Below are 25,728 nucleotides of genomic sequence, written 5' to 3'. Positions count from 1 at the left end.
TTCAGTTCCAGATGCGCCCGTTATGCACCACGACGACCTTGTGCACCTTGTCCGCGGCCTCCTGCAGCGTGCCGGCGACCCAGCCCTCGATGCCTTCCTTGAGGAGGCGCTGGTAGTTCTGGATCGTGGACTGGGTGAACCACGCGATGTGGGATGCTGGAGGCAGAAAGGACCATTAAGTTAGTGTGTATAAGATGTTGTTCGTGGATGAAAGCGGGATAAGAAGGGGAGGGCGAGGGTTTGAGAAGGAAATGGAATGGGATGGGCGAGAGAAAAGATGGAGAGAGAAGGGGGGGGGGGTCAACAACACTCACAAATGGTCAGGTTCGGCACCTCGTCTTCCCCCTTGGCCAGGTCCGGGATCAGTGGACTCGTGCCCGGGCCCGCGGGCTCGGTCTCCAAGACGTCGGTGGCGGCGCCGGCGATCCAGCCCTCCCTCAGGGCACGGGCGAGGGCGTGCTCGTTGACGATGCCGCCGCGCGCGACGTTGACGATCAGGGCGTCCGGGCGCATGGTGCGCAGCTCCTTCTCGCCGATCAGGTCGACCGTGTCGTGGTCCTTGGGCAGGCACACGCCGACGACGGTGGCGCGCGCGAGGACCTCGTCAAAGGACACGCGGCCGGGGCGGACGGCGGGGGCGTTCTTGCGCTCGCTGACCAGCACGTCGCCGAAGCCGACGGCGTGGGCGAGCTTGTGGAGGCGCGTGCCCAGCGTGCCGTAGCCCATGATGCCCAGCGTCTCCTGGCGGCAGCCCAGGGGCGGGCCCGCGGGCCACAGCTTGGTGAGGGTGCCCTTGTCGAGCCACTCGGCGGTCGTGGTCATGGTGTTGTGCACCTGCACCACGCGCTTGCGCGCCGCGAAGTACAGGCCCAGGAAGTGCTCGGTGACGGCGTCGACGTTGCCGGCGGGGCACTTGGTCACGGTGACGCCGCGGCGCGCGCAGTCCTGCTTGTCCACCCACGAGATGCCCACGGCCATGACGGCCAGGACGCCCAGGTGCGGCGCCCGGTCCATGTCGGCCGGCGTCACGGGCACCACGCACGCGATGACGATGGTCGCGTCCTTGATGCGCTCGCCCACCTCGGCCGGCGGCGTGCGCTGGTACACGTCGATCGTGTGCGGGAAGTCGAAGCTGGGCATGCGCGCGTGGATGCCTTCGAGCACGACGATGTGGTGCTTGTCCTTGCCGGGAGGCAGGCGGCCAGGGCTGAAGAGCGGCGTGGAGGTGGAGGTGGAGGTGCCGTTGGCGGCCATGGTGAAGGTTCTGAAGGGTGATGATCTGGGTGGGAGAAGGTGTCGTTGCCCGAGTCTGATGGAAGGACGGTGACGGAAGAGTGAGGAGGAGTAGTAGTAGTTGTTTTCGTTGGCAGCGATGCCCAACCGACCAAGTGAATCTGCCGCAGTGAATCTTCTGGTCCAAGTCGTCAGCGAGTGGCCGGATGACCTGCTCTTGCACACAAATGTGACCCTGAAAGCAAGTGCTGTTGGTGCACGACGCTGCTCCGAAAATCTGTGGATTGTCCTTGTCTGTGTCGATGCTGTTGTCCCGGAGAGTCGCAATGTCCTTTTCATCCACGAACCATGACCAACCCGGCGTGGATTGAATAGTCGTGGTAGTCGGCGTTCCGAGGCAGAGGTCTCACAGACTGGACCGATGAAGAAGCAACCAGCTCGCCAAGAGCATGCAGACCTGCCGTTGAAAGGCCGTGTGGGAGGGCAGATTGAGGAGGCTGCTGGTCTCGCTCAAGTCGCTCCAAAGTATGGCGCAGCCTCACTCGCGAGAAGTCGTTATATTGTCCCTCGCTCACGAACCTTGACTGGTTTCTTTCTTCCTCCCTTTCTCTCGACCCTCGATTCCAGGTAATTGTCCCCCCCACTCAATCTTGACTCGACGAAAGACTGTCAAGGACAGATCTCTGATGGGAAGTATACCTCCTGTCTTGGGCCGGTCCTCGAGATTCTTGACACCAATAGACCACTCTCGCCCAATGGCAACCTAGTCAGAACGGGAAAATGAATCGCGATATCTAAAGGATCTCCTTCCGTCTCTATGTCTTGTGCGCTTATCCCCCCGGGGGGGGGGGGGGAGCCGGCCGAGTCTAGTACCGAGAAAAGCCCCCAAGAAAATGATAGCGAGTGGTGAGCTAGCTAGCAAGCCTGAGTAGATAGCCAGAAACGCAGATCGAACGTATGGGGATCTATATCTTTTTTTTCCCCAACGAACCTGGATCTAGAAAGGAGAGAGTTACAGAAAGGTAACCAAAGGATCGCGGAGAGGGGGGGGGGCAAGATGGATATAGGCGAGGTTCATTATCTACAAATTGGGGCTCCTCTTTTCTCACCCACCTGCTCCAGCGAGGTCGTGATTGGCTGCGCCCTAACGACGACAAGGTTCCCACTTGATGATGTATCTACATGCAGTAAATACCACGTTGACAAACACGGGCCGGGTAGAGCCTGTCTTATATCCTATATCCTATATCCTGATATCCACCGTGGGACAAGGTGGGAGCATTGATCGACCAGGGTGGACAAATGGCGAGTCAACATGGACATCTGCAGCCCCCTGTATAGCGGCCCGCGGGCGATCCTTCCAACGCCCTTTCTGTGAACGAGCCAAACTACGGCCAAGTCAGGCACAAGGGCGTGCGGGAGTCGAGGTCGAGGCTCTGCTCGTGCCTCGGCTATACAAGGCGCGGGCCGATTATCGGCTCAATGCCAATCGCATCTTTCGCTGCAAATACGAACATGGAATTGGACATATGTATACACGCTTTGTATCACTGACAGCGCAGGCCCAGACAAGGCACAGGCACGAGGACCACTAGAGGAATGCTTGCGCCGTGGCCATGGGCACCATTAAAAACCATATCCATATGCCATGACCAGAAACAAAATGTTCACGGACACACTCAGCCAGAGCACTCCCCTGTCCACAGCCGACGCCTCGAGAATGACCGTCGGTATTAATACAGGCTCAACTTCCGCATTAGACTCGGGAAATGACCCTCGCCCTCTTCTTGCTTCCTAATGTTCGCTGCCACCTGGCTCTCCAGCGTCTCCGTCTCAATCTGGCCCAGGATCGTTTCGTCGTAATATTTGAACAGGGTGCCGCCTTCTGTCCATATCCGCCGCAATGTGACCACCGTCGCCAGGGCCGAGTAGATCTGGTATTCCTCTTTTTCAATCTGTTTTAACCGGTCGAGCGAGGTGTATGATTTCTCCCATTTGCTGTCGGTCTGTCGTTCGTATTCGGCGAGAATCTCGTGTGGCGTCGCGGTAAAGGAGTGGACTATTAGTGTTGTATTTCGGGACGCGTTGGCGTTGATGAGAGCCGCGACGACGAATTTGCCGACACTGGACAGGTTAGCACATGGAAATCAGACATTGGCAGAAACATACTCAGCCATGGCCGTAAAACTGACGGGCCCGTTCCCATCTCCCAGCAAGGTTGCCTTCTTCTCCTTGACGTCAAATTGGCCCAGCTCAGGTCGAGCCTTCATGGTTCCAAAGTATAAGTCGCTGTAAGGGCCCGTCACCAGGTACGTGTGTTCCAGCCTCTTCATGGTCTTCATATGCGCCCGCACTTTCAGCTTGAGCTGGTGAGGCGGCTCGTGGGCGGACTCGGGCCAGTATTCGATGTCGGTGCCATATTCGGAGGTGAAGAAGCGGCGCACACCCACCTGCTCGGCCCAGGTAATCAGGTTGATCTGCTTCTCAATGCCCCCACGGCCGACGCAGGAGACAATGGTGTCAATGCCTGGTGGAAGGAGGTACGTCAGTGAGGGAGGTTCTGCATGCTGCAGGCCGGCCGGTGTCGGCGCGGTGGACGTGTGTAACATACCTTCATATGCCCTCTTGACCGCGGACTCGCTCTCCAACCTGCCCGTGAAGATTTCCACCCCCCATGCCTCCAAGGCCGCGATATCCTGCACCTTTTCCACCAGGGTCTTCTCACTGGTCAGGACGCATATCCGGTCGAAGTTTTCCCTTGCGTCGACAATGGCCCGCGTAATGTATGTGCCTATGACGCCCGTCGAGCCGATGATGAGGATGTTGCGGGCGGGCTGCGAAGCGTAGGCCGGCATGGCCGCTGGGTAAAAAGGGAAAGCAAGCGGGAAGGATCAGGATTGTGGCGTTTTTTTTATTTTGGGGGGGAGTTGTAACCGAGGACTCGGCTCGTTGCTAACTCGGACGGGTGTGCCTAGTTTCTCGATGGGCTGGTCGCGCCGCAGTTCGTAGGACTTTTTCCCAGGTGTGCACGCGAGAAGTGATTGTTCACAGCAGAGCGAGGATTGGATGGGAGAGGAGGGCCAGGCTAAGTTAAGTGCTGACGGGTGGATCGTGGGTGGGAGGGTGGTTTGCGACGACGGGGTGGAAGACACATCAAAGGCGCACACAGAGGATAGTGGCAGGTAGGAAGTCGTGTTGGTGAGGTGTGTATCGAGTACTGTATATAGGCGTGTTGGATGCGTGTGCAAGGCTTTCGATGCGGGGATAAAAGCTGAGGTGGTGGTGAGAAGAACAAGAAGGACGACGAGCTGCTTCCGAATTTGGCCTCGTACTCGTGTTGGGCTTGCCTCGATCAGCGCGTACAGGTCAACAACCAGAACGAAGGAAGACGCTGCCTCCCCAAAATTAGCCTTGCCTCTTGCCTCGAAAGGCCCCCAAAAGAGAAGCAATTGATGATTGGAAAGGGAAGCAGAATCCCCCCAAAAGGGGCTGAGAAAAGGGGGGCCAGGCTGATCAAGAGCCTTGTCGACGACGAGGACGAGTCTGCTCTACGGAGTATAACAACAATCAATCGGGCAAGCATCTACCCGATTTATATCATTACCGAGTCTCTGCACCCCAAGATCGACCACCTCGCGTCAGATGGTCTCGCAAATTTAACCCAAAACCGCAAGTCGGTGTGTTCCTCCTGGTGGAACTCGACTGCGCTCTCGGCTCCGTAAAGACACCCAACACATCCAAAACGCTTCGCAAACATTCCCCCTCTCGAGTGCCTCTATGGATCGAAGCTATGTACATCGAAAATAAAGTGCCCGCCTTACAGGAGCCTCCACCGCTTGCTATCACCGATGCGTCTCGGTGCCACCAGGGCGGCCGCTGCCCCGCGAACATGGATGGCCCCCTCGTCCTTTGACCAGCAGCTCATCGCAACACCAACGCGAGACATCAATGAATCCCTTCTGCCTTGGCCGGATTGCCGGGTTCGATCCACCATCGCAACAGCCCTCCCCGCATTCAGCCTGACGAGCATTTTCAGCTCAAAGTCTGTGCCCTAACCGACGAGGCCAATGCAGTCTCAGCCCCAGCTCGCGCCCAGCACAGCGCAGCACAGCACACGAGCATCCAGATGTTGACGCGTCCCCAGCTCCGCATTCTTTGGTTCATCCACCACTAACTAGCCTCCCCGGGACATCGTCGATCCAAAGCCACCTGCAGAAACTGCTTGAGCAGCCCACGGGGCCAAAAAGTTGCCGCCATCAGTGCGTAGCAACTCGATTGTTGCAAGAGGAGGTAGGATCGCGAGCCCATGCAGTCATGCTCCCTGCTGCTGATGAAGGAGAAGATGTCTGACGAGGCTCATGCTGTGTTGTAGCCACTGGCCCCATGCAAGTTGACATGAAGGAAGAGGCTGCCTGACGATCAGACCAGCCTATCCCTGCATGTTGATGATATATCCGCAATGCGCAAAACCCTTTTGGACGGATCCACGGCACCTTGAACCGAATAACGATGCATGTGCCGGTTACGTGGCTTTCTCATCATTTCGTCGTCCTGAGTGTTGGACACTGGGCATCACATTGATCAAAGTACACCGTCTGTGCCTTATCGAGGGACGGGTAGACCATCACCTGCTGCATGATTGCCACTGCATTTACTGTTCTTCAGCACCTGGGCTAGACAGATCAACCTCCTTGTTGGTCAGTTGTATAAAGGCCTTTGCAGTTGGTGCCCATGGACAAGGTCAACCGCCATCTTTAGCCGGGAGACTTCTACCAATCCTACATCACAGAGCTGACATGGCAGATTAAGTCTTTTTTCTATCTCTAATATTTCCGGCCATATTTCCGTTTCTAGTCGAACCACATCAACCACTCGTCTGGCCTGTGTAGATCAAGTTCAGCCAGGCCCCCAACCTATACCCAGCCCGCGCAATCTGGATCCTCGCCACATCATAATGCGCCTTGTAATACGTGCCGCTCAGATCCCCTTGTTCGACCGCATCGACACCTGGAGCGAGGACATCGGTGCACACATAGCCATTCGCCTCGCTTGCCCAACTCATGGCCGTCGTCTGCGTGTCGTTCAGGCTGATGCCATCCAGCCAACTCCCGGCGTCCCAACCGTAGTCGCCCGCCTTGATCGCGGCGGTGAGATTCTTCCCGAATGCCTCGGCGTCCTGGCCGTCCGCCAACTGCTCCACAATCTCCGTGTCCCAAATGTGGTGCAGGTTGGTATGTTCGCCATCGTAGGTCACGTTGATGGTGTTTCCTCCCACGTCGAGGGCCTCGTCGTGGAGAGGCTGATGCAGGTCCCCGACGAAATGAACGATGAACCGCATGGCGTCGAGCTTGGTCGCAGACTTGGACTCGTCACTCAACAAGATGGATGTGTAATTCACAATGGCCGAAACCGAGCATCCGGCTTCACCACAGTCACGATTAAAGTCCACCGAGCAGGATTCTGGAGGGTTGTCGTTCGCGTCGATGTAATGGAGTGGTGCGGACCAGCCGCCCTCACTGGTGTACCGGTACGAGTCAGCCCATGTAGAGACATTGGCCATGTAGTCTGATTGAGTCGAGTCCAGAATCGATTGGACAGCGGATTTCGTGGCAGACGAGACGTATGATTGAGCAATCCATGCTATAGTCTCGTGGCCAAGTGTGCCCCAGGCGTTCGTCAACCGGGCCAAGAGGAATATTGCTGCAATGACAAGCGATGATAGCATGATTTCCAGATTGTTGTCTGTCAAACCTTGCTACCATTGTCACGACCAAGGTGGCATACCCTTAATATAAGAACATTGCTCTTCTTGGATGCCACAGACGCGTCGATGTCCAAACCCTGCTGCAGACGTCCAAGGATCAAAACAAACAACTCAGCTGTTTCAGAATGCATCACCTTCAGTGTCGCCATGGATCATCGACAATCTCATCTTCGGCGGATCAGTGGCATGAGCATATCGCCTGGCACGACATTGGACAAAGGCGGAGAGCCTCAATTTCCTTATGTGGTACTCCACATGGCCAATCACAAAGGCTCACGACGCCAAGACCGCCTCTCAAGTATGTGACGAGGCTCCACGCGGCTGTGAGAGAATGTTCTTTTGCCCGTGGAACAACAGCCGTCGTTGCATTCAATCAAGATTCTGCCGCTTCGCAAGCAGGTTCAGTGCAGATCCGGCAAGAATGAAGCCACATTGATCCTTGCTCAGGGTATGGTTGACGGGGATCGTGAAGGTCTCTCCGTTCTTCTTCGTGACCTTCAAGTTGATTTCGCCTTGACCATCGTTCTTCAGAACATCCCATAGGCCCTCTGTGTCGACGTGGTCGCAGGCATCGATGCGATCGTAGTCCTCTTTGTTGACAAATGTCAAGGGTACTACTCCTTGTTTCTTGAGGTTCGTTTCGTGGATCCGCGCGAAGCTTTTGGCCAGAATGATCTGGCCTCCGAGATACCGGGGCTGCAGGGCCGCATGCTCTCTGGCGGATCCCTCACCATAATTGTCTTCGGCCACGACCAGCCAATGTTGTCCCTTTGCCTTCCATTTCTTTGCGAGTTCTGGAATAGACGATGTGGACCCGTCACTGTCGTATGCAACATTGGTCTCGCCAGTCGCTGCGTTCACAGCACCAATGAGAGTGTTTTCAGCAATGTTGGGAAGGTGTCCCTTGTACTTGAGCCACGGTCCAGCCGCTGAGATGGTATCCGTGGTACACTGACCCTTGACCTTGTACAGGACTTTCAGGCCCTTCAGCTCGCCTTCTGGGAATGGCTCGAACGGCTCCAAGATAGCCAGTCGATCAGAGTCAGGGTCGACAACGACTTCCACGCTTTGGTCTGGCTCAGCAGGGGAAGGCAAGAATGCAGGATTGCCTATAGCAAAGCCCGACCCCGGCAGCTGTGCACCCTTCGGAGGCTCGAACTTGAACTTTTCCCCAGAGGGCAGGGCAATTTCATCGACTATGGGATTGAAAGAAGTCGACCCAGAGTATGAAATCGCGGTGACAATTTCCGGCGACGCAAGGAAGCTCATGGTACGAGGATTACCATCATTCCGGCCAGGGAAGTTGCGGTTGTAGGAGCAAATGATGGCGTTGTCTTCACCTTTCTTGACACCGTCGGTTCTCTTCCATTGTCCAATGCACGGCCCGCAGGCGTTGGCCAAAACGGTGCCTCCAGCGTTTGTGAAGGTTTCGAGCGTCTTACTTTCCTCCAAGGTGGCGCGAACCTGTTCACTTCCGGGCGTGATGAAGAAATCTGCCTTGGGTTTCAAGCCGGCAGCCTGTGCCTGTCTGACCAAATCCTGAGCACGGGTCATGTCCTCGTACGAGCTGTTCGTGCAACTGCCGATCAAGCCAGCCGAAAAACTGTCCGGCCACTTGTTCGTCTTCACTGCATCTTTGAACTTTGAGAGGGGCGTGGACAGATCAGGTGTGAAAGGGCCGTTGATGTGCGGCTCGAGTGTGGCTAGATTGATGGTGATTCCCTGATCGTACTCCACGCCCTGGTCGGCTCGTAGGAAGTTGTGTTTTTCCGAACCATATGCGATGCCCTTGACCGCATCGACAATGGCGTCTCGCCCTGTAGCTTGCAAATAGGGAATATGATTCTCGGTGAAGGGGAAAATCGACGTCGTAGCCCCCACTTCCGCCCCCATGTTGCAAATTGTGGCCATGCCCGTGCAACTCAGAGTCTCAACACCAGGCCCATAGTATTCGATGATGGACCCGGTCCCTCCACGAACGGTCAACTTGCCCGCTAAATGGAGGATCACGTCTTTTGGTGTAGTCCAGCCGCTGAGCTTTCCTTCTAGACGAACTCCCAGAATCTTTGGGGCTTTGAGCTCCCAAGGGGCGTCAACAAGCGCATCGACGGCATCGGCGCCGCCTACACCGATTGCAATGGCACCCAATCCTCCAGCATTAGGTGTGTGACTGTCCGTCCCCAGCATCATCAGGCCAGGAGCAGCGTAGTTTTCCAACACCGATTGATGTATAATACCTGCCCCAGGAGGCCAGAACTCAATCCCGTATCTCTTTGCAGCAGATTCCAAAAAGTCAAACACCTCCTTGTTGCCCGCAATGGAATTCGGCAGATCCACGTCTGCACCTTTCTCTCCCACAATCATATGGTCGCAATGGATACTCGCAGGCACAGCAGTACTGGGGAGGTTGCACGTCATAAACTGGAGGATGGCCATCTGTGCAGACGCATCCTGCATGGCGACACGGTCAGGCTTGAGCTTGAGGTTGGCTTTGCCCCGAATGTTCTTGCCATTGTCGGTACCAGTTAAGAGAGACTCGGAGGGGTTGTCGAGGTGAGAATACAGGATTTTCTCGGCTAGGGTCAGCCTCTGGCGGCCCAGAATATCTCTGACATCTTCAAAGGTCTTCAAGATTTTCTGGTAAGGGGGAACGGCAGCTCGTCGCCGCAACGGCGCCGCCTGAGACTGCTGCAGGGTTGCATAGCTGCGATGGTATGATGGCCGTGCTCTAGAGCAAGAGCCCAGGTCCAGAGGACATCTGACTCGCGCAGATGGTACTCGTTGCAGTAGGGCAGGCATCGTTTGGAGGGTGCTGTCTGGGCGAAGATGCAAACAGCAAAAGCGTGTCTCCGAGCTTCGGAGGGGGGGAAATGGAGAAGAAAATAAAATCAATGGCCGGCCCGAAGTTGTACCGAGCCTTGGCACTGTCAGACCAAACAGTGCTGACCCTATTGGTCGCGTCTGGACTCCCCCTTCCCCTTCCTAGAGTCCGGACCATTCAGATCCACCGCGTAATACCTATTACATGGCCTCCCATCCAGTCTCGAATTATGGAAGGCCACAGCATCAGGACAGCCCATCGGCGTTGAAGTAATGCACGAAGCAAGTACCAGCTTGACCAGTGGGCCGTCAAGCCTTCTACCATGTCTTCGCATCCTCAACCTCGAAGCACTTCGGCCAGGCTGGCTCGTCCTCACCGTGACGAGTGGTTAGAGCCGAGGACGTCAAGAAAGAGGATCCGATATTGTCCGGTTGCTCAACCCCAGGTTTGACTGACAGCCCAGCATGTGTTCCCTCGAATAGCCCCAAGAATCCAGCCCTCTCTGACTTTCCAATATGCGACGGATGGCTAGGTCAAAGTTCCTACATAGCTTCCACCTAGTTACCCTCTATACTGGGGGCCCCCATGTATATCAGCTTTTCATTGCAACGATAGAAGATATTTTCGCGGGTTATCCCTGAAAACGCCCACAAGGCTCCTGTGTGTGTGTGTGTGTGTGTGTGTGTGTGTGTGTGTGTGTGTGTGTGTGTGTGTGTGTGTGTTAACTGTTACTGCTGACGCAGCCCGAGGACAGCTGCAACGACCAGCCGTCGCCCGCGAACTTTCACTAACTAGCCTTGTGACAAACATTGCAATCAGGCGACAGATATTAATTAATTGATTAGAACGAGCCGGTCCAGAACCACTCCATTGGCAGCAATGGCTTGTCTCCCCTCGCTCTCTCTCTCTCTCTCTCTCTCTCTCTCTCTCTCTCTCTTGTCACATGTGTCGTTGTTCGGAGGTAGGTAGGAAACAATAATGCCACGGAGAGAAGGCGACTATAACAACAATGGCCACTTAGGCGATGGCGCCAATGACTGTGTACGCGAGAGCTCATGTGCGTGTGGTCTACTCCGTACAGGGACAAGACCGACAGGGGGTCCCCTGGTGGTCCCCTGGTCGCCCGTGTTGGTATCTTAGCATCTTAGCATCTTAGCATCTCAGCACCCTAGCATCTTGGCATCTTCGCATCTTAGCACCCAACGCGGCCGTAGTCACGTGAGCCCGGAGGTCGAATGATTGCCGCGCATTGGCCACACCGCCGGATTCCTTTTCCGTTCTGCCATCCAGGTTGTCGCGCGCAGGTCGACGCTGGGAAGAAGATGGGTTCTCCCTGAAAAGCCCTCCTTGCTGTCTCCGAGGCGAACCTGCGTCGGTGCCAGCACACCCTCATCCCTCATCCCTCATCCGCAGCAGACAGGCCCAAGGGCTGCTTTCACGGGGACCAACGCCCTAAATCTGGACCGTGGCCCTCGGCGGATTGGAGGAGCCACTTTCTGGAAGCCTTTTCCGCTCACCAGCAGCTGGCAGGAACAGCTGGTTAGTACGCCGTATTCTCCCCCTTCCTGGCCTGTCCCTAGTGGTATATATCTACGACCGCCTGACCCTCCAGCGTCGCGCCCGGGAGTTTGCCCCCCCCTCCCCCTATACCCCCTAGACCCCCTAGTTATCGAGACGGGTGTCCGGCTGCTCGTCCGTCCACACTGCTTCCCATCGGGCCAGCAACTCGCCCATCGTCACGTCCTCGCCGTCTTCTGCGTCCTTCTTCACCAGAGCGAGGTTCGGATAGACGCTGCGGATGCGCCGATGCGCCCCCACCGTCCACACGTTCTTGTCGAACTCGTCCAGGATCTCCATCAGGCGCCGAGGCAGCTGGACCCCCATCGACTGCGCCGTCGGCCGCAGCATCCGGAGCATACCGGCGTACACCAACCAGCGTCGGGCCCCCATCATCAAGTACATCGTCAGGTCGATGAGGGCGTCTTCGTTATCCTCCGACTGCGACGACGGCGGCCCACGCAGCGCCTTCAGCAAGATGAAAAACGCCACCGCCGCCGCCTGGCAACTGCCGGCCATCACGCGAACGAGGCCGTATGTCTGGCGGAACTGTCGATACAGGGGCAACATGTGTTGGATCAAGAGAAGGGACGTGCGGCGAGCAGTCATGCCCGCGGTCGGCGGGATGCTGGGCGATGCGTGGCCGGGTGTTGGCCCGGGCGAAGTGTCGCGCGCAGAAACCTCACTCAAGGTGAGGGAACACGAATAGTAAATGGCACTGATCTGGTTAGCCAGCCGCCCATGCACACACACACACACACACCCACACACCCACACCCACACCCCGCCACACACTCGCTGGGGAAAGATGTTGCTCACTGTAGCTCAAACAATGGCCCCGGCGTGGCGGAGTTGGCTTGCAACGTTGCAGGGAGGCTATCGTGCCAGGTACGCAACCTCGCCATCAGCTGCAGAGATGCATTCTCGTCTTCCAATTCAGTGAAAGGCACGCTTAATGCTACCTCATATGCTATCTCGGCCAAGTCACAATAGGCATTCACGAGGGCCTCTCCATACAGCGGATCTGTCCTCTCAGCGCGGGGATACGGTTTCCACTCTACCGACTTATCAAGGTCATCCCCCGTGAAAGGGCGCGCCACCGTCGGCGGTTCGAGCGTCGGGGGTTTGAGAAGAAAAATGGCAAATATCCTGGTCTCTTAGCAGGACAGGATCGACAAAGTGGATTCATCAATGGACTCACGTGTTGCAGGTAAAGACCGACCAGGAGACATTCAACAAGGCGGTTTTCATCTTGTCCACGGATTCGGCCGGGCAATCACGTGGTATCTTGACCTGGTTGTAGAGGCCCATGTCGCGGTACATGTGGACTACTTGCGACATGGTGGACCAGCCAAGTTGATCTTTGCCGCGCATACTCTGGTACAGCATCAAGAGGTACAGGCCTTGCAGGTTAGTCATGGAGGCGCGCCCTTCCTCACGGTCCCACAGGCGCCTTGCTTCGTCATAGAAATGCTCTCCCCAGGTATCCGGGTCGTCCGGGTCAGAGAACGCCCCAGGTAAGTCCGAGTAGCTGCAAGAAAGGGCCAGCAGGGCGTTCACCAGGAACGAAGAGCAAAGCGGACTCGTGGTGTCTCCCGCTGCCATGGCGTCGACCAGAAACGGTTCGTGAAGCGGATGCATGAAGGTGTTCCACCAAGTGAAATAGAGGGAGACCAGGTGTGAGACGAGATAATCATCGTCCGTGACTGTCGTCCAGGGTCTGGCCGTGAGCTGGAAGAGTGGCTCATCCGTCATCTGCTCCACGCTCATGGTCTTCCTTCGCGGTCGATTCGGCGGAGTCTGCTCGGCCAGACTGGCAGCTTCGGCTCTCAGCCTGAGAAGGCCATCAATCGTGGCTTCGGTCTGGGGACTGTTTTCACGAAGTTTTCTGACGCTTTCGTCGATGACGGAGTTGATCTAAAGGTCGAAGACAGTCAGTCAGTGTCATCCGCTGGAAAGTGCAACCTCCAAGGTCATTTGTCTCTCCCCCCCGCGGTGGGTTTTCTTCTTGTGTAGTGTACCGCCGGACGCGCAAAAGCCCACGGACGCGACTCACGGTTGACAGCGGTGCGTCATCTCGAATCAGCCGGATGAGGTGCTGGGCCTCATTCTCGTCACTCGATCGAACAGACCGGAGCAGAGCTCTCAACAGATCGCGGTGATGCTCGGTCCCCTCCTCCAGCTTCCGCTTGATGGCCTCTTTCCGCCGCCCGTCGAGATCTTCTCTGAACACACAGTCGGTCTTGGAGGCGATGCAAGCATTGCAGGGTCCGGGCGGGCCACTGCACTACGGGACTGTCAGTCATGGCCATTGTGTCAACAGGGTGAAGGCGGGCGGGGGTCTGCATCCCCCATACCACACACCACACACCTTTCTTCTCTTGGCCTTGCACGCCAGGCACGCGGCGGTGGCGTTGCTCCTGGCATTGCGGGTGATGCTCCGCCCGCGTGTTGGGACGGAAGGCCCGCCGGGCTCCTCGGGCGGGGGATTTGCTGGTTCGATGGGCCTCAGGCGCCGCTGGGACATTTTGCTCTGGTGTCCCCGGATCAAATTTCCAGGCCCGTGGGCTGGTGGGTTGGAGCGTGGTGTCCGGGCAATGAATGGCCTCACGGAAGTTGTTTCCAGGAGAATTGTATCAGCAAATCTTGCCCCGCTAGGTCGAAAGCAGGTTGGCCCACGATAAGCGCAGGCGCCCGCATGCGGTCACGCGGTCGCTGCATCTGGGCCACAGGGGGGTGGCTGGCTTGAGAGCGGGAAGAAGGGGTGGCTTGCTGGCAGAGCGTGGGTTTGCACAACAACGAGTCAACGACTCCCAGTGGCAGGGGAAACATTTGGGGGGGGATTTTTGCTCCTGCCGCAGAAATTGTGGATACTGTCCTAGCGGCGATGTGGCCACCCCTTGCCCTAGTACGGCTAGTGACCTCGGCGCTAGCCATCAATTACACAGTTCTGATTGGACGGGATGCCGCCACCTTCCTCTAGCGTTATTCTCAGTGGTCTGGCGCCAAGATGACCGCCTGCGTCTTCTGTCAGACCAGTCATTTGTCCGCTGGCGGTCTGCTGTGACGGGACGATTTGGCTTGGTTGGCCTTGCAATGCCGAGCTGGATGACAATAAGCTGGTATTTTTTGTCTGACCAACCCACCCCCCTTCTCCCGGAATCCTCGTCATACCGCCCGTCACACCGTCAGGCGGCCACAGATCTGCCCGCCCGCCGGCCGACGTCATACAACAACAAGCGAGGTGTGCGAGGTGCTCGGTACAGAGGGCACAGATTGCTCGTTCTGCGCAGACCTCTGCACCCAGGTACGCAACTTAGTGGATTCTTGTTAAGGTAACTTGATCAATACGAAGGGGCCATATAGAGGCCGTGCGAGCCAGGAAAGCAGCGAATTCTGCCCCCCACTCCGTGCGAACGAACTCCCCCTCCCCCCAGCTTCGAGCAGAGCTTAGCTATACTAGGTACCCGGCGTTGAGAAGGCACGGGGCGCTCCCTTACGGGTCTTTTGGTGACCTGACGCAAAACACTTCCCCCAGCCTTCGGACCAGATTGTCTGGGGACCCGAAGGGGGATGTGTCCTTGAATCATGCCAGACTGAATATATCAACACCCATCGCAGACTGCTCTCCCCCCCCTTATTCGTCCCCTGCCTCTTCCTCGGCCGCGGTTCTCAACTCGTAAGCAAGGTCGTAACATTCCGCCAGAAGGTCGTTGACACTTCCTTGCCCTTCCGGAATGTCGTTTCCGATCTGGAACTTGCCGTCAACCCGCATGTTGTCGATGGAGTTGAGCTTCATACTGTAGGGATACAATTCTCGTGGGTTGGAGACCCCGCCGGCCTTCTTGACCTCGACCAGACATTTGCGTAGGGTGAGGAGCTGGTTGTATATGGGAAGGAGGGCTTCCGACACGGGCTCGGATGCGATCAGTAACTGGTAAATATAGGCATAGCCCCGCCGGATCAGATACAGGAGTGTCTGCCACCGCGAATCAGTAATTGCGGTTGTAAGCAAGCAAGCAAGCAGCTCATGGGTGCCATTCTTACTCTCTGCGCGTGTAGGTCTGCAGGATGGCCCTCGGCATCGAAGAAATTACCATCTCGCCTCGAATCGTCAATACGATCCAGCTTCCTCTGCCACATAAACAAGTCGGTTTCGCGGAGGGACCAAGCTTGGGTCATGGTCAGCCGGTCGAGCTGGTTGCGGATTTCGATGAGTTTGTCGTAGGTATCCTGGAATCGCTCGTCTATCTTCCCTTGCCTGATTCGAAAAGGTCAACGAAAAATTGTCCCACAGCAAGAGGGCACAGCCAACGTACTTCTGTTCGACTATATCGGTAAACTTGAGACATCTTTCGAGGAGTGGCACTACCAAGTCTTGCCCCCCCTTGACTTCCCCTTGTTCGTTTGGGAGCTTGCCGTCTTTCATCGTGGCTTGGATTTGCAGGAGCTGCTCCCGCAGTTCGTTTAAATCTTTATGACTGAACTGCAGGTGATTTAGTATTATGATTCAACAGGCCGAGATCTGAGTATGTACCTTGCTCCTTGTATTCAACGCCGCAATGGCCCGGAGAATGGAGACCAGCTTCTCCCATATCGGGGTCATTTCTGGAGAGAGTGTAGAGAGGAAGTTGCGCAACTCGTGCAGCATTTCCCGGCACACCTCCAGACGATATTGGATGCGGGTCAACAGGTGATGGGAGTACTTGTCCTTGCCGTGGTCCAGGGTGGTCTGCATCTTCTCAAGGGTGTGTTCCAAACTAGTCAAATCTCTCTTGCTGTAAAAGGCAGCTTCTTTGAGGTGTTGGCAAAGGCGCGTGATGTTCCCGGTCATGGCGTACAGCGCAGGCGCCTCGTTGTTCCGTCCCACGGCCATGAAGAAGAGAGAAACAAGTTGCAGACAGTCATCGAGGACTGTATCCACTCGGTTCTGTATCAGATTCTCTGGCCCGCGGACCGAGTTGAGGATCGAGACTTGCTCGATAACCTGTTCGTACAAGGGGAGGACGTCGGAGGATTTGACATAGGTGCTTTTGTCTTGCTTGAGGAGCAGCAACTTGTCTCTGGTCAGGAGCAGTTTGTCCAGGATCGGCTTCTCTTGAGGCCCAACGGGCGCGCTTGTAATGGGTGAATCAGACATGGTCGGTGGTGTTCATCAGAGGCAAAAATTGATAATCTGGGGAGGGGCAGCAAGGACAAATGGCGCAGCAGCGGGCGCACACGAGACTTTGTCTGTGAGCAGAATCTGGAGGGTGGGCGGTTGGCGCTGACAAGATCGTGGAACAAGAGATAGAGGGTACTCCAAGTTCGCAATCGACGGATGCTCGGTTTGACAGTGGACGGTGATTAACTGCGGTTTTGGGCTGCGCGTGCATGCACAGTGGATGTGGTGGGATGCACAGGCACGGGCTCAGTATGATAGTGGAAATGGGTGGGCATGCGGTGATGCAGTGCTTAGAGAAAAACTTGCCCCGCGCGGTAGGCTGTGGAAGCAGGGCGCTGGCTAATCAGAGCGCCCAGCGAAGGCCCCGAAAACTCACAAACCCCCGTCTGTGCCGGGCTAGCCTGGGGCCCTGGAGGCCCAGATGTCGCCATACGAAGCACCTGGCTTCACTAACGAGGCACCTAAGCTGACTGGGGCTGCCCCTCGCCTTGGCGCTTGGCCATCCCAGTCCAATCACCCCGCCTTCTCTCGATCCAACAGCTTGTTCCGAATCCCAACCGACTGGGAAGCCATGCTCGCCCCGGGGTAACAGCCTTGTCGACATCAAAACCCCATTCCTTCTTCTGCCCACCTCCATACAATCAATCTCCTCGATATCGTATCCCAGAGGCGCACATGGGGACTGCACACTCCGGCAGCCACGCAATCGCGCCACGCACTGTACATCAGGATCACCATGCTCTGCCCTTCGCTCGTCTGATTGACGGGACTTTTACTTGGGACATGGCCGACATCAGCCACCGGGTCAACTCTACCGTCGTGGCTGATATGCTTGGAGACTGCATAACGGTTCTGTTCGGCCCAGTCGAGGAAGTGCGGCCTTCCATAGACCTGTGGTAGCAGAACCGCCATTCTATAGACGGCGGAAGTCATCAGTGCAGTGCCAGCAGCATCTCCATAAGCCCAGGCAGAAGATCGATGCGATGGCCCGTCCAGATAGTTCTTCAGGAGACCCGACATTTCATCCCGGTGTTGGACCATGGTGCATTCCAGCATACCGTCAATGATATCTGTGAGTGCCTTTGTGCTTCTTGCCTTGAATTCGTTGTATTGGAGCACTTCGATTGAACTGTCTGGCGGAGGCTGCCACTTCGAAATCGTGGCCAGGACTCTGGTCATTCCCGCTACAGCCCATGCATTGCTGGTAAGCCATACATCCGGGTCTGAGCAGCATACTCCCGGTTCTAGCTGTGTGGGCTCTGAGACGATATGCCTCCAAAGGCCGTGACAAGTTTGCCCGTCCTCCAGCGAAATGTTTGTCCTCAAAACGGAGTTGTAGAGTTGACACTGCTGCACAGCTGTTTCTAAGACCTGCATGTCCTGCAGTGCCACACCATAATACGCAAGGAATGGAGGCACCATGTAGACGAAATCACCCCAGAGTTCGGGGGGCTCATCGCGGTGCGAAATGGGTGAGGACATGGCATGCACATGGAACCTGGTGGCTTTTGTCATGAGGTAGTCGGCCTGCCGCTTTGCAGCCTCGAGGTAGGTCACATTGTAATGAGATAGAAGCAGGGCGGCTGTGCCCAGGGACGCAGGATCCGCTGCTGAGCCTATGCCGTTGTGAGTCTGGGGGACAACCCTCAGAAAGACCGTGCTCCCATCTCTGTATTATCAAACAACTCTTGACAACTCACCTTCACCATCAACCAGTAGATCCGAGCCGTTGGTCCATATCACTGCTCTTGCATACGCAAGACCCTCGACTTTCGAGGGGTTATTGACCTTGGGAATCCGTCCGTCCGGGAAAGCATCAGACCCAAAGACGGTGAGCTCGCGATCACAGAACTCGAGGAGAGCTTCTGAGAACGTTCCAAACTCCCAAGACCGAGAAGTAATTGCGCGACCCTTCGCCAGCACTTTTTGAGGATCGAAGCCTGCGCCTGGCGTGGAAAGAAGAATCCAGGCTGCAGTTGCAAAGGCAGCTACAGCCAGAGGCACTATATAGTTCCTCATTATGTCGGTCTCGATCCCGTGTCCATGGTCAAGCAATCGCCTGTTGGGAATTTCGCGAGATGCAGTGATGCCGAGTTTCAGCAGGACTAAATCAGGCTAAATGGGCTGATACTATGACGCAGCCTTATATACCTGCCACGACGGCATCGACGACTGAAAACATACCCTTGAGTACCTCCTCAAGTTCCACTTCACACCCCTAGCACGAACGAGAGAGGAATGTACCACTGGTGAATTTTCCATTCTGTGAGAACATGAGCTGGCGGCGCCAGGGAGGTTGCCCATATTAATTACGACTCCTGTTCAGAAGACTCGAACACTCTCTCCCCTTCAAACCAAGTGCCCAAGACCTGAGCCCCCTCAAATTCACCCTTACTCAGATCGCGGTCGATCATGATGAAGTTCGCTTTCTTCCCGACCTCAATGGTCCCAGCCTTGTTCTCTCGGCCCGTCGCCATTGCACCCGCCGCGGTCAGCATTCTGCAAATCGTCTCGGCAGCTGTATTCGCCGCAGATTCCGGTGCCGGCAGGGCGGCAGCAATACTGTCCATGATGAGGGCACAAGCAGGTAGAATGGACGGGTCTTGGAAGGCCCAGTCGCTTCCAACGGTCAGATGAGCTCCGTTTCTGATCATCTTTCCCCAGTTCCAGTCCATCAGACCATTCGACATCGCTGTGAGCGGATGAACAAAGAACATTGACGGGGACATCTCGGCGGTGACATTTAGCTGCTGGAAGCGCGGATAATCATCTGGCTACATTAGCACATTCTAACCAGGACCGGGCGGTGCCATACCGTCATGTACTCCGCTGCAGTGCGCGATTTCATGCCTGGGCCCATGACTGTTGGTCTTCCTAACGGCTTCGTACACATCCAGGGCCCGACGTGTACTACCAAATCCCGTGCAGTGGATCTTACATGTCATTCCTCTCGCGTCCAGTTTGGAAACAGCCTCAGCCAGGTCTTCGATTTGTATCTTGCTCTCGTCAATTTCTCCGGACTCTGTGAGGCCAGCATGCGTGTAGTACGGATGAAGGGGGACACCATCCAGCATGAACTTGACAAAATTGGTCTGGACATGTTGTGACCTGAAACTTCCTGCTCGGTCAAGCGTCTCGTGCAACGTTTCGAGACTTTCTTCAGCAAGCTGCTCTGGCTTATACACGATGTGGGTCTGCACATCCATCTTCAACTCGCTGGCGGCATCGAGCTCACCTAGTGCTCTGAGGATGAGTGTGTTTGACGCTGCTTCCTGAAAACTCGTCACTCCTACCGAGTGCAGCAACTTCATTGCATGGAGAATACTGCGTTTGATATGTGCCATCTCCGGCTTTGGCAATGCCAGTGCTGCCTTTGTCATGGCCAGCTCCGTCAGTTCGCCGGTCAGAGTCCCATCTGGCCGACGGAAATATTTGCTGTGTGGCGCATCGGGCTCGGTGAGGCTGTAACCCGACCTTTCTAAAGCCGCGGTGTTGAGGAACATCGCGTGGCCTGCTCCTCCTCTCAAAAGCACTGGTGTCTCGGGAAATTCATGGTCCAGCGCTTCTCGGTCGAAATCCTCAATGCGGTAGAGGTCCCCCACTATCCAGTCGCCATATGCGTGGGCGTGTTCACAGGCGCACGATGGCGACTTGAGCCTTTCAGTGATGTTGGACATGGTTGCGTCGAACCCGGGCTTCAGATTCGAGAGACGGGAGAGACCTGCAACAAGGATGTGGACATGTGCATCGTGAATACCGGGCATCACAAATCGCGACCGCAGGTCGAACGTCGGAAGTTTCTCGCGTCGTGCGATGTCTAGAATGTCATCGTTGGTTCCCACCGCTGTAAATTCACCACTCGCTGAGACTATGAATGCCTCGACGCGGTCTCCGTGGTTGCTTGCCGTGAAGATATTGCCAGAGTGGTATGCCACAGACCCTCGACTTCCAGCTGCCATGGTCCTGACAATCAAGGAATGGAAGGTTCGGAGTTGCAATGCGCGAATGGTAACTAGTGACTCGGTAGGAATGGTGGATGTGAGCTTGACTCGGAACTCAGGCACCCTGCTCAGAGGCGCAAGTGGTCAACAGGTCTCTCTTCGACAGCTCGAGGATGTGGAAGTTTGTAGTGATGCAGTTCTACCAGGCACAAAGGACCGTTCACATTGAGAAATGTCAGCATTGCCATTTAGGCGTGCCGTGCAACACTTGGATAGCTGCGAAGGCTTTTCGAAGGAATGGCCCCCCAGGCTGTCAGCATATCCCCGGCCTCGACTATCCCACATACTGTGAGGTAGCAGGTGGCCACGGGTGTGATAGAGTGGAACTGACGATATAGTACCTTACTCTAGTTATGGGTGACGGTTATAGTTCTGCAAGTATCTCTCTTGACGCCTAGGCGAGACGAGGGGTTGGCAGTTGGTGGGCTGTTGCTGGTGGAGTGGCTTATATGTAAAGAGCTTATAGGCGGGTAAAAGTGGCGGTCATTTCGGATTCTGTCGCAAGGCTGGGCGCCATTTCATAATAAGATATCCCATCTACCTTATACCCACCTGATCAGGGTTCCTATTGTCCTGTCCTAAGACTTCCGAGTAACCTTAAAGGGAGTGTCGTAACGCTCATCACGAATTCGTGGGAGAGTCCATTCTGCAGGCATCCGAAGCACCGAGCCAACATAGCCTTGCCGATATGGTATACGAGACAACCAGACCTAATTTCATTACCCACGCCGACCTGAAGATGTCCCAAATCCAAGTATCTTTGCCAACAAAGCCGCTAGTTATCTTATAAGTAGCTGCTGGAGGGTTATCACGATTTATACTTCCGACGTTACAATCCTGTGGAATGATAAAACATGAGATGGCACATGCCGTGGACCTGGATGTAGCGCTAAGCAAATTGTTTTCCGTTGGCGAAGAGTTTACGGGCCGATGTGGACACAGATCTCGCGATCGATTTGGACGGCGTGCAAAGGAATCCTTTCAACATCGGCGCTGGTGCCGCCTCGAAATTCTCCATGCAAACCTGGCGTTGAACTGTAAAATTCGCACGTCTTTCGTATGGGCGGAAAAGGATGGCATTCGAGTAAAGTGTGGCACGGGCTATTTCAAGCCCTAGGGGCTCCAACTCGAAGCTAAGCAAACTCGACTTCTCCCTTCTCCGTATCGTAAGCGACGATCATGGCTTAGGGCTCCCTTCGTTGAGCCATCAAGGCGGCGCCATGTCGTCGACAGCCCCATAATGGAGCGGGATGATGCCCTTTGCAACGACCAATTGGCCTGTGGGAGTGGTCATTTTGCCAGATTGGCGACTGCTTCGTCTCTACACTGTGCCGTTGCAGGAAACGAGACTTCCCGAAAGAACAAAAACTTATCCTGGTGTGATCACGGGCCATTTTTTCCTCGACGCTCTGCAACGCCTGAAGGTGAGAGCCTCTCACTCTCCTGTTTTTGCTTTTGCCAATCAATTATTCCTACGGCACTTATTTTCTATCCCTGGGGAGTAATACCATTTACCTTTATTGGGACTTCTGTTGGAGCTTGTCTACTCCAGGCTCAGCACTGAAACATTTGAGGGATGGCCAATGCGCCTCCTGCTTTCAGACCAGAGCATGATTATTTATGATGTCGAAGCTTGGTGAAAGTGCCTCCCGAGAATGGACACGGGAGAGTCGTTACCTCATTCCAATTTACAATCTCGTCAGTGGGCCCTAGAACAGCTGGGCATATCGTCCTTTGTCGATGCAGACGGTAAAGAGCAGTTGTCGATTCGACTTGGCTCGAGCTCCTCAGAGAAGCCCCAGTTCTCCGAAGCGGTTTTGGACAAGTCAACCGGGCAATGGATACCACGCACCCCTCAGCCTGCGCTCCAGAAGGCCGAGCTTGCGCATCGCCCATCGCGCCATTCACTGAAAGCAGAACCAGACACTAAATGCTGGACTAGCCATCTCCCCCAAAATGAAAATGTGCATTGGTTCTTGACCGGGGTGGATTGGGATACGACCGATTTCGGGCCCCTCGAAAGCTGGCCTATTTCCCTGAGAACCGTTGTCAGTATTGTGCTGGCCGATAACTCCCCCGCTGTCGTCTACTGGGGGCCCTCGTTTTCTGCTTGCTTCAATCTGACGGCATATAACGATGTATGTCAGAGGCTTAACAATCGTTCGGGCATCCAAGGAATGCCCTTCAAGGACATATGGGAACAGTCATGGTCAACCTTGGAAAGCTTTTTCAGAGCGATGCAAGATAGTAGTCGCACCATGAAGAGCATGGAAGTAACATTGTTCCCTCAACAGCCTGACGGCCGCCTTGAAGAAACCTTTTGGAGCGGGACCCTCCTGCCTATCCTTGATGAACGGGGCAAAGTGAACGGCTTTTACAATCGGGCGACTGAGATTACCAGTGAAAAGGTAAGAGAAAGGAGATCGAAAATGCTTTACTCAATCAGCGCACCACCAGCCGACCCGAATGGATCGGTTTGGGAGCATCTTTTCCAAGCCCTACGAGAGAACCCAGAAGACTTCCCTATGGCTTTCGCATACTCCGCCGAAGACGACGCCGCCTCCTGCAAGTTGACTTTACAACAGTCGCTGGGGTTACCACCGGGTGGACATCCTCTGGTCCCCAAATATGTGGATATCTATGAAGGATCAACCGGGTTTCTATTCTACTATCGTCGGCTTAAAGCCACAAACAAGCCGATTGTGCTTCATCATTTGGACAACACACTCCCTGAAAACTTTCTGGAAGGATTTGACTGGCGTGGCTACGGTGACACTCCGATCTCCATGGCTCTCGTGCCCGTCTCTGTCAGCAGCAGACTGCTCGGTGTCGTAGTCTTTGGCCTCAACCCACGGAGACATTATCAAATCGAAGATGAGGCGTTCATCCAATCTTTGTGCCGACAGGCATCTGCGACGATTGCCTTCGCTGTCGACCGCGAGGAGGCACATGAGCGCGCCGAACGGCTCACCCTACAGCTACAAGAAAGCGAGCGGCAAATCAGAGAAATTGCTGAACATAGCCCCGTAGGAATGATTCGACTTACGCCAGCAGGAAACATCATCTGGGCCAATAAACGTAAGTTTCCCGTCCTCTCGGCGAGCCCGTTGTGGATTTCAGTCTGGATCGGAGTGGTCATTTTGTTCGCTTCATCGGCCAGCGGTACACGCTAACAAATGTGTATAGAATACTACGAGATGACTGGCCACCCCGTCGAAGACAAATATGAATTCTCTTTCGTTGAGCCTCTCCACCCTGATGAGAAAGAACGTATGATGGGAATGTGGCGCGAACTTGTCAACGAACTGAGGCATGTCAGTCAGGAATTCCGCTTGCAACGGACATGGCGACCCCCTGCCACTGCTGGAAACCCATATCCGAAAGAAGAATCTTGTTGGCTGATGGCACATGCCTTCCCAGCTCTAGAAGACGGAAAGGTCAAAAGCATTGTCTGTTGTATCACCGACATCAGCAAAACCAAGTGGACAGAAGAAGTTCAGAGCCGTCTCGCTCTCGAAGCAACCGAGGCTCGAAAGTTACAAGAAGCGTTTATTGATTTCGTGTCTCATGAGATGAGAAACCCTCTCTCAGCAATTACCCAACTTGCAGATGGAATTGCTGCGTCTCTGGTCGACTGGACCTCTTCAGATCAGTCACCAGAGGCGACACAACAACTGCTCAAGGAAAATGTCGAATATGCAAAGACGATATTGCTCTGTGCTTCACACCAGAAGAGAATTGTCGACGATGTCCTGACACTGTCCAAGTTGGACTCTCAGCTGCTTTCGATTACCCCGGTGGTGACCCAACCACATGTTGTGGTCGAGTCAGCGTTGACAATGTTTCGAGCAGAGTTTGCCACCCATTCTATCGCCATCGAGAGCGTCGCAGACGACACGTTCGAACAGTACAAAGTGGACTGGGTATCTGTGGACCCTGTCCGGCTGACGCAGATATTCATCAACCTCTTGACGAATGCAATCAAATTCACAAAACTCGAGGCTGTCCGCAAAATCACCATTCGAAGATCAGTGTTTATTGGCCACGTCCCGCGCATAGACAATATTGTTTGGTTTCCTACGAAGAAACCCAAGCGTCTGCCTCCACAGTCTCCCCAACGCGGTGACGGCGAACCAGTAAACCTTCTTTTCTCGGTCTCGGATACAGGAAAGGGGTTGGAACAAGAAGAGATGGCCCGACTCTTTCATAGATTTCATCAAGGGACAAAGAAGACGCATATTAAATATGGAGGCTCCGGCCTTGGGCTTTTCATCTCGCGCGAACTTACCGAAAACATGGGAGGCGAGATTGGAGTCATCACCGAACCGGGGAAAGGAAGCACATTCGCGTTCTACGTGCAAGCACGTCGAGCAGTCGCTCCAAACGATGACGTGCACGTCGTCCAACATTCAACTCCGTCCTCAATGTCACGGCGTACCTCTTCCACGTTCAAGGCGGAGATTCCAATTAGAGCATCTCCTAGAATCACCCCAGCCAAGAGGCCCGCTTCTGTGCTTCTTGTCGAAGACAACATCATCAATGCGCAGGTGCTCACCAAACAGCTTGAAAGGGGAGGGTGCACAGTGTACAACGCAAATCATGGAATTGAGGCTTTGGATTTTCTGCCTCGAACGAGGTCCTGGCACGACTATCGGCCCATCCAAAAAGTCGAGACTCCGTCGTCTAATCTGGACGTTGATATCGATTGCATATTGATGGACGTTGAGATGCCCGTACTGGACGGCTTAACCTGTACCCGGCGGATACGGGAACTCGAGCAAAAGGGAAAGTTGAAGCGACACATCCAAATCATTGCCATCACCGCAAACGCCCGGGCTGAGCAGATCGAAGCCGCTTTCGAGGCAGGTGTTGACGACATTTTGCCCAAGCCATTCCGAGTGATGGAGCTGCTAGAAAAGATCGAGAACAATACCAAGAAGGGCAAAGTTTCAGTCGCCGGTGAATAGTTTGTACATTTCGACGTGACCATCAACGTCTCCGGGAACAGTCCGCCCTCGAGCCCACGATATGCCTCTGCCAAAGTTGGTCATGTTGAATTTACATGGTGAGGAGATGGTGCACAACGACATGCCCTCGGATCCCATCTGAGCTAGTGTTTACCGATCAACTTCCCGAGCTTTCCAAACGCGGATTCGAGGACGAAGAAGTGTCCGAAGAAGAGGATCTG

The 25,728-nt window shown here is 55.1% G+C and overlaps 9 protein-coding genes across 9 annotated transcripts; 1 reads left to right on the top strand and 8 right to left on the bottom strand.

Annotated features, from left to right (window-relative positions):
* Window position 1: 1 nt before the first annotated feature.
* Window positions 2-2,029, bottom strand: PV07_03406 (uncharacterized protein; the record flags this gene model as incomplete). The annotated part of the gene is made up of 2 exons (XM_016390128.1): window positions 315-2,029; window positions 2-156 (listed from the first exon to the last, which is right to left on the bottom strand). Exons 1-2 carry the CDS (start codon window positions 1,570-1,572, stop codon window positions 2-4), a joined length of 1,413 nt encoding a protein of 470 aa, XP_016252030.1. The 5' UTR covers window positions 1,573-2,029.
* Window positions 2,030-2,448: 419 nt separating this feature from the next.
* Window positions 2,449-4,781, bottom strand: PV07_03405 (uncharacterized protein). The gene is made up of 3 exons (XM_016390127.1): window positions 3,845-4,781; window positions 3,403-3,760; window positions 2,449-3,357 (listed from the first exon to the last, which is right to left on the bottom strand). Exons 1-3 carry the CDS (start codon window positions 4,086-4,088, stop codon window positions 2,967-2,969), a joined length of 993 nt encoding a protein of 330 aa, XP_016252029.1. The 5' UTR covers window positions 4,089-4,781; the 3' UTR covers window positions 2,449-2,966.
* A 1,316-nt stretch (window positions 4,782-6,097) lies between these two features.
* Window positions 6,098-6,958, bottom strand: PV07_03404 (uncharacterized protein; the record flags this gene model as incomplete). Its single annotated transcript, XM_016390126.1, has 1 exon — window positions 6,098-6,958. The coding sequence occupies one exon, from the start codon at window positions 6,956-6,958 to the stop codon at window positions 6,098-6,100; it is 861 nt and encodes a 286-aa protein (XP_016252028.1).
* Window positions 6,959-7,366: 408 nt separating this feature from the next.
* PV07_03403 (aconitate hydratase, mitochondrial) lies at window positions 7,367-9,796 on the bottom strand (the record flags this gene model as incomplete). The annotated part of the gene is made up of 1 exon (XM_016390125.1): window positions 7,367-9,796. The coding sequence occupies one exon, from the start codon at window positions 9,794-9,796 to the stop codon at window positions 7,367-7,369; it is 2,430 nt and encodes an 809-aa protein (XP_016252027.1).
* Window positions 9,797-11,480: 1,684 nt separating this feature from the next.
* Window positions 11,481-14,147, bottom strand: PV07_03402 (uncharacterized protein; the record flags this gene model as incomplete). Its single annotated transcript, XM_016390124.1, has 5 exons — window positions 13,747-14,147; window positions 13,432-13,662; window positions 12,577-13,292; window positions 12,195-12,524; window positions 11,481-12,093 (listed from the first exon to the last, which is right to left on the bottom strand). The coding sequence occupies exons 1-5, from the start codon at window positions 13,900-13,902 to the stop codon at window positions 11,481-11,483; spliced, it is 2,046 nt and encodes a 681-aa protein (XP_016252026.1). The 5' UTR covers window positions 13,903-14,147.
* A 482-nt stretch (window positions 14,148-14,629) lies between these two features.
* Window positions 14,630-16,784, bottom strand: PV07_03401 (uncharacterized protein). Its single transcript, XM_016390123.1, has 4 exons — window positions 15,913-16,784; window positions 15,695-15,861; window positions 15,423-15,636; window positions 14,630-15,354 (listed from the first exon to the last, which is right to left on the bottom strand). The coding sequence occupies exons 1-4, from the start codon at window positions 16,513-16,515 to the stop codon at window positions 15,013-15,015; spliced, it is 1,326 nt and encodes a 441-aa protein (XP_016252025.1). The 5' UTR covers window positions 16,516-16,784; the 3' UTR covers window positions 14,630-15,012.
* Window positions 16,785-17,142: 358 nt separating this feature from the next.
* PV07_03400 (uncharacterized protein) lies at window positions 17,143-18,558 on the bottom strand (the record flags this gene model as incomplete). Its single annotated transcript, XM_016390122.1, has 2 exons — window positions 17,143-18,155; window positions 18,240-18,558. The coding sequence occupies 2 exons, from the start codon at window positions 18,556-18,558 to the stop codon at window positions 17,143-17,145; spliced, it is 1,332 nt and encodes a 443-aa protein (XP_016252024.1).
* Window positions 18,559-18,811: 253 nt separating this feature from the next.
* PV07_03399 (uncharacterized protein) lies at window positions 18,812-20,943 on the bottom strand. Its single transcript, XM_016390121.1, has 2 exons — window positions 19,355-20,943; window positions 18,812-19,309 (listed from the first exon to the last, which is right to left on the bottom strand). Exons 1-2 carry the CDS (start codon window positions 20,496-20,498, stop codon window positions 18,849-18,851), a joined length of 1,605 nt encoding a protein of 534 aa, XP_016252023.1. The 5' UTR covers window positions 20,499-20,943; the 3' UTR covers window positions 18,812-18,848.
* Window positions 20,944-22,195: 1,252 nt separating this feature from the next.
* On the top strand, window positions 22,196-25,507 carry PV07_03398 (uncharacterized protein; the record flags this gene model as incomplete). The annotated part of the gene is made up of 2 exons (XM_016390120.1): window positions 22,196-23,618; window positions 23,727-25,507. The coding sequence occupies 2 exons, from the start codon at window positions 22,196-22,198 to the stop codon at window positions 25,505-25,507; spliced, it is 3,204 nt and encodes a 1,067-aa protein (XP_016252022.1).
* Between the last annotated feature and the right edge of the window lie 221 nt (window positions 25,508-25,728).

Source organism: Cladophialophora immunda (assembly GCF_000835495.1).
Source record: "Cladophialophora immunda strain CBS 83496 unplaced genomic scaffold supercont1.2, whole genome shotgun sequence".
In the NCBI taxonomy this organism is placed as follows: domain Eukaryota; kingdom Fungi; phylum Ascomycota; class Eurotiomycetes; order Chaetothyriales; family Herpotrichiellaceae; genus Cladophialophora; species Cladophialophora immunda.
The sequence above is the reverse complement of the archived record's forward strand: the minus strand, read 5'-3'. Positions and strand labels throughout refer to the sequence as shown.

Excerpts from the sequence above, each read along its gene's own strand:
- PV07_03405 (XM_016390127.1), bottom strand. The coding sequence starts at position 4,088 with ATGCCGGCCTACGCTTCGCAGCCCGCCCGCAACATCCTCATCATCGGC. Across the intron at positions 3,761-3,844 it reads GGTCAAGAGGGCATATGAAG|GCATTGACACCATTGTCTCC; the intron begins GTATGTTACACA and ends TCCTTCCACCAG. Across the intron at positions 3,358-3,402 it reads AGTTTTACGGCCATGGCTGA|TGTCGGCAAATTCGTCGTCG; the intron begins GTATGTTTCTGC and ends TAACCTGTCCAG.
- PV07_03401 (XM_016390123.1), bottom strand. The coding sequence starts at position 16,515 with ATGTCTGATTCACCCATTACAAGCGCGCCCGTTGGGCCTCAAGAGAAG. Across the intron at positions 15,862-15,912 it reads CGTTGAATACAAGGAGCAAG|TTCAGTCATAAAGATTTAAA; the intron begins GTACATACTCAG and ends AATCACCTGCAG. Across the intron at positions 15,355-15,422 it reads CAGACCTACACGCGCAGAGA|ACACTCCTGTATCTGATCCG; the intron begins GTAAGAATGGCA and ends TCGCGGTGGCAG.
- PV07_03399 (XM_016390121.1), bottom strand. The coding sequence starts at position 20,498 with ATGGCAGCTGGAAGTCGAGGGTCTGTGGCATACCACTCTGGCAATATC. Across the intron at positions 19,310-19,354 it reads CTGCAGCGGAGTACATGACG|ATGATTATCCGCGCTTCCAG; the intron begins GTATGGCACCGC and ends TAATGTAGCCAG.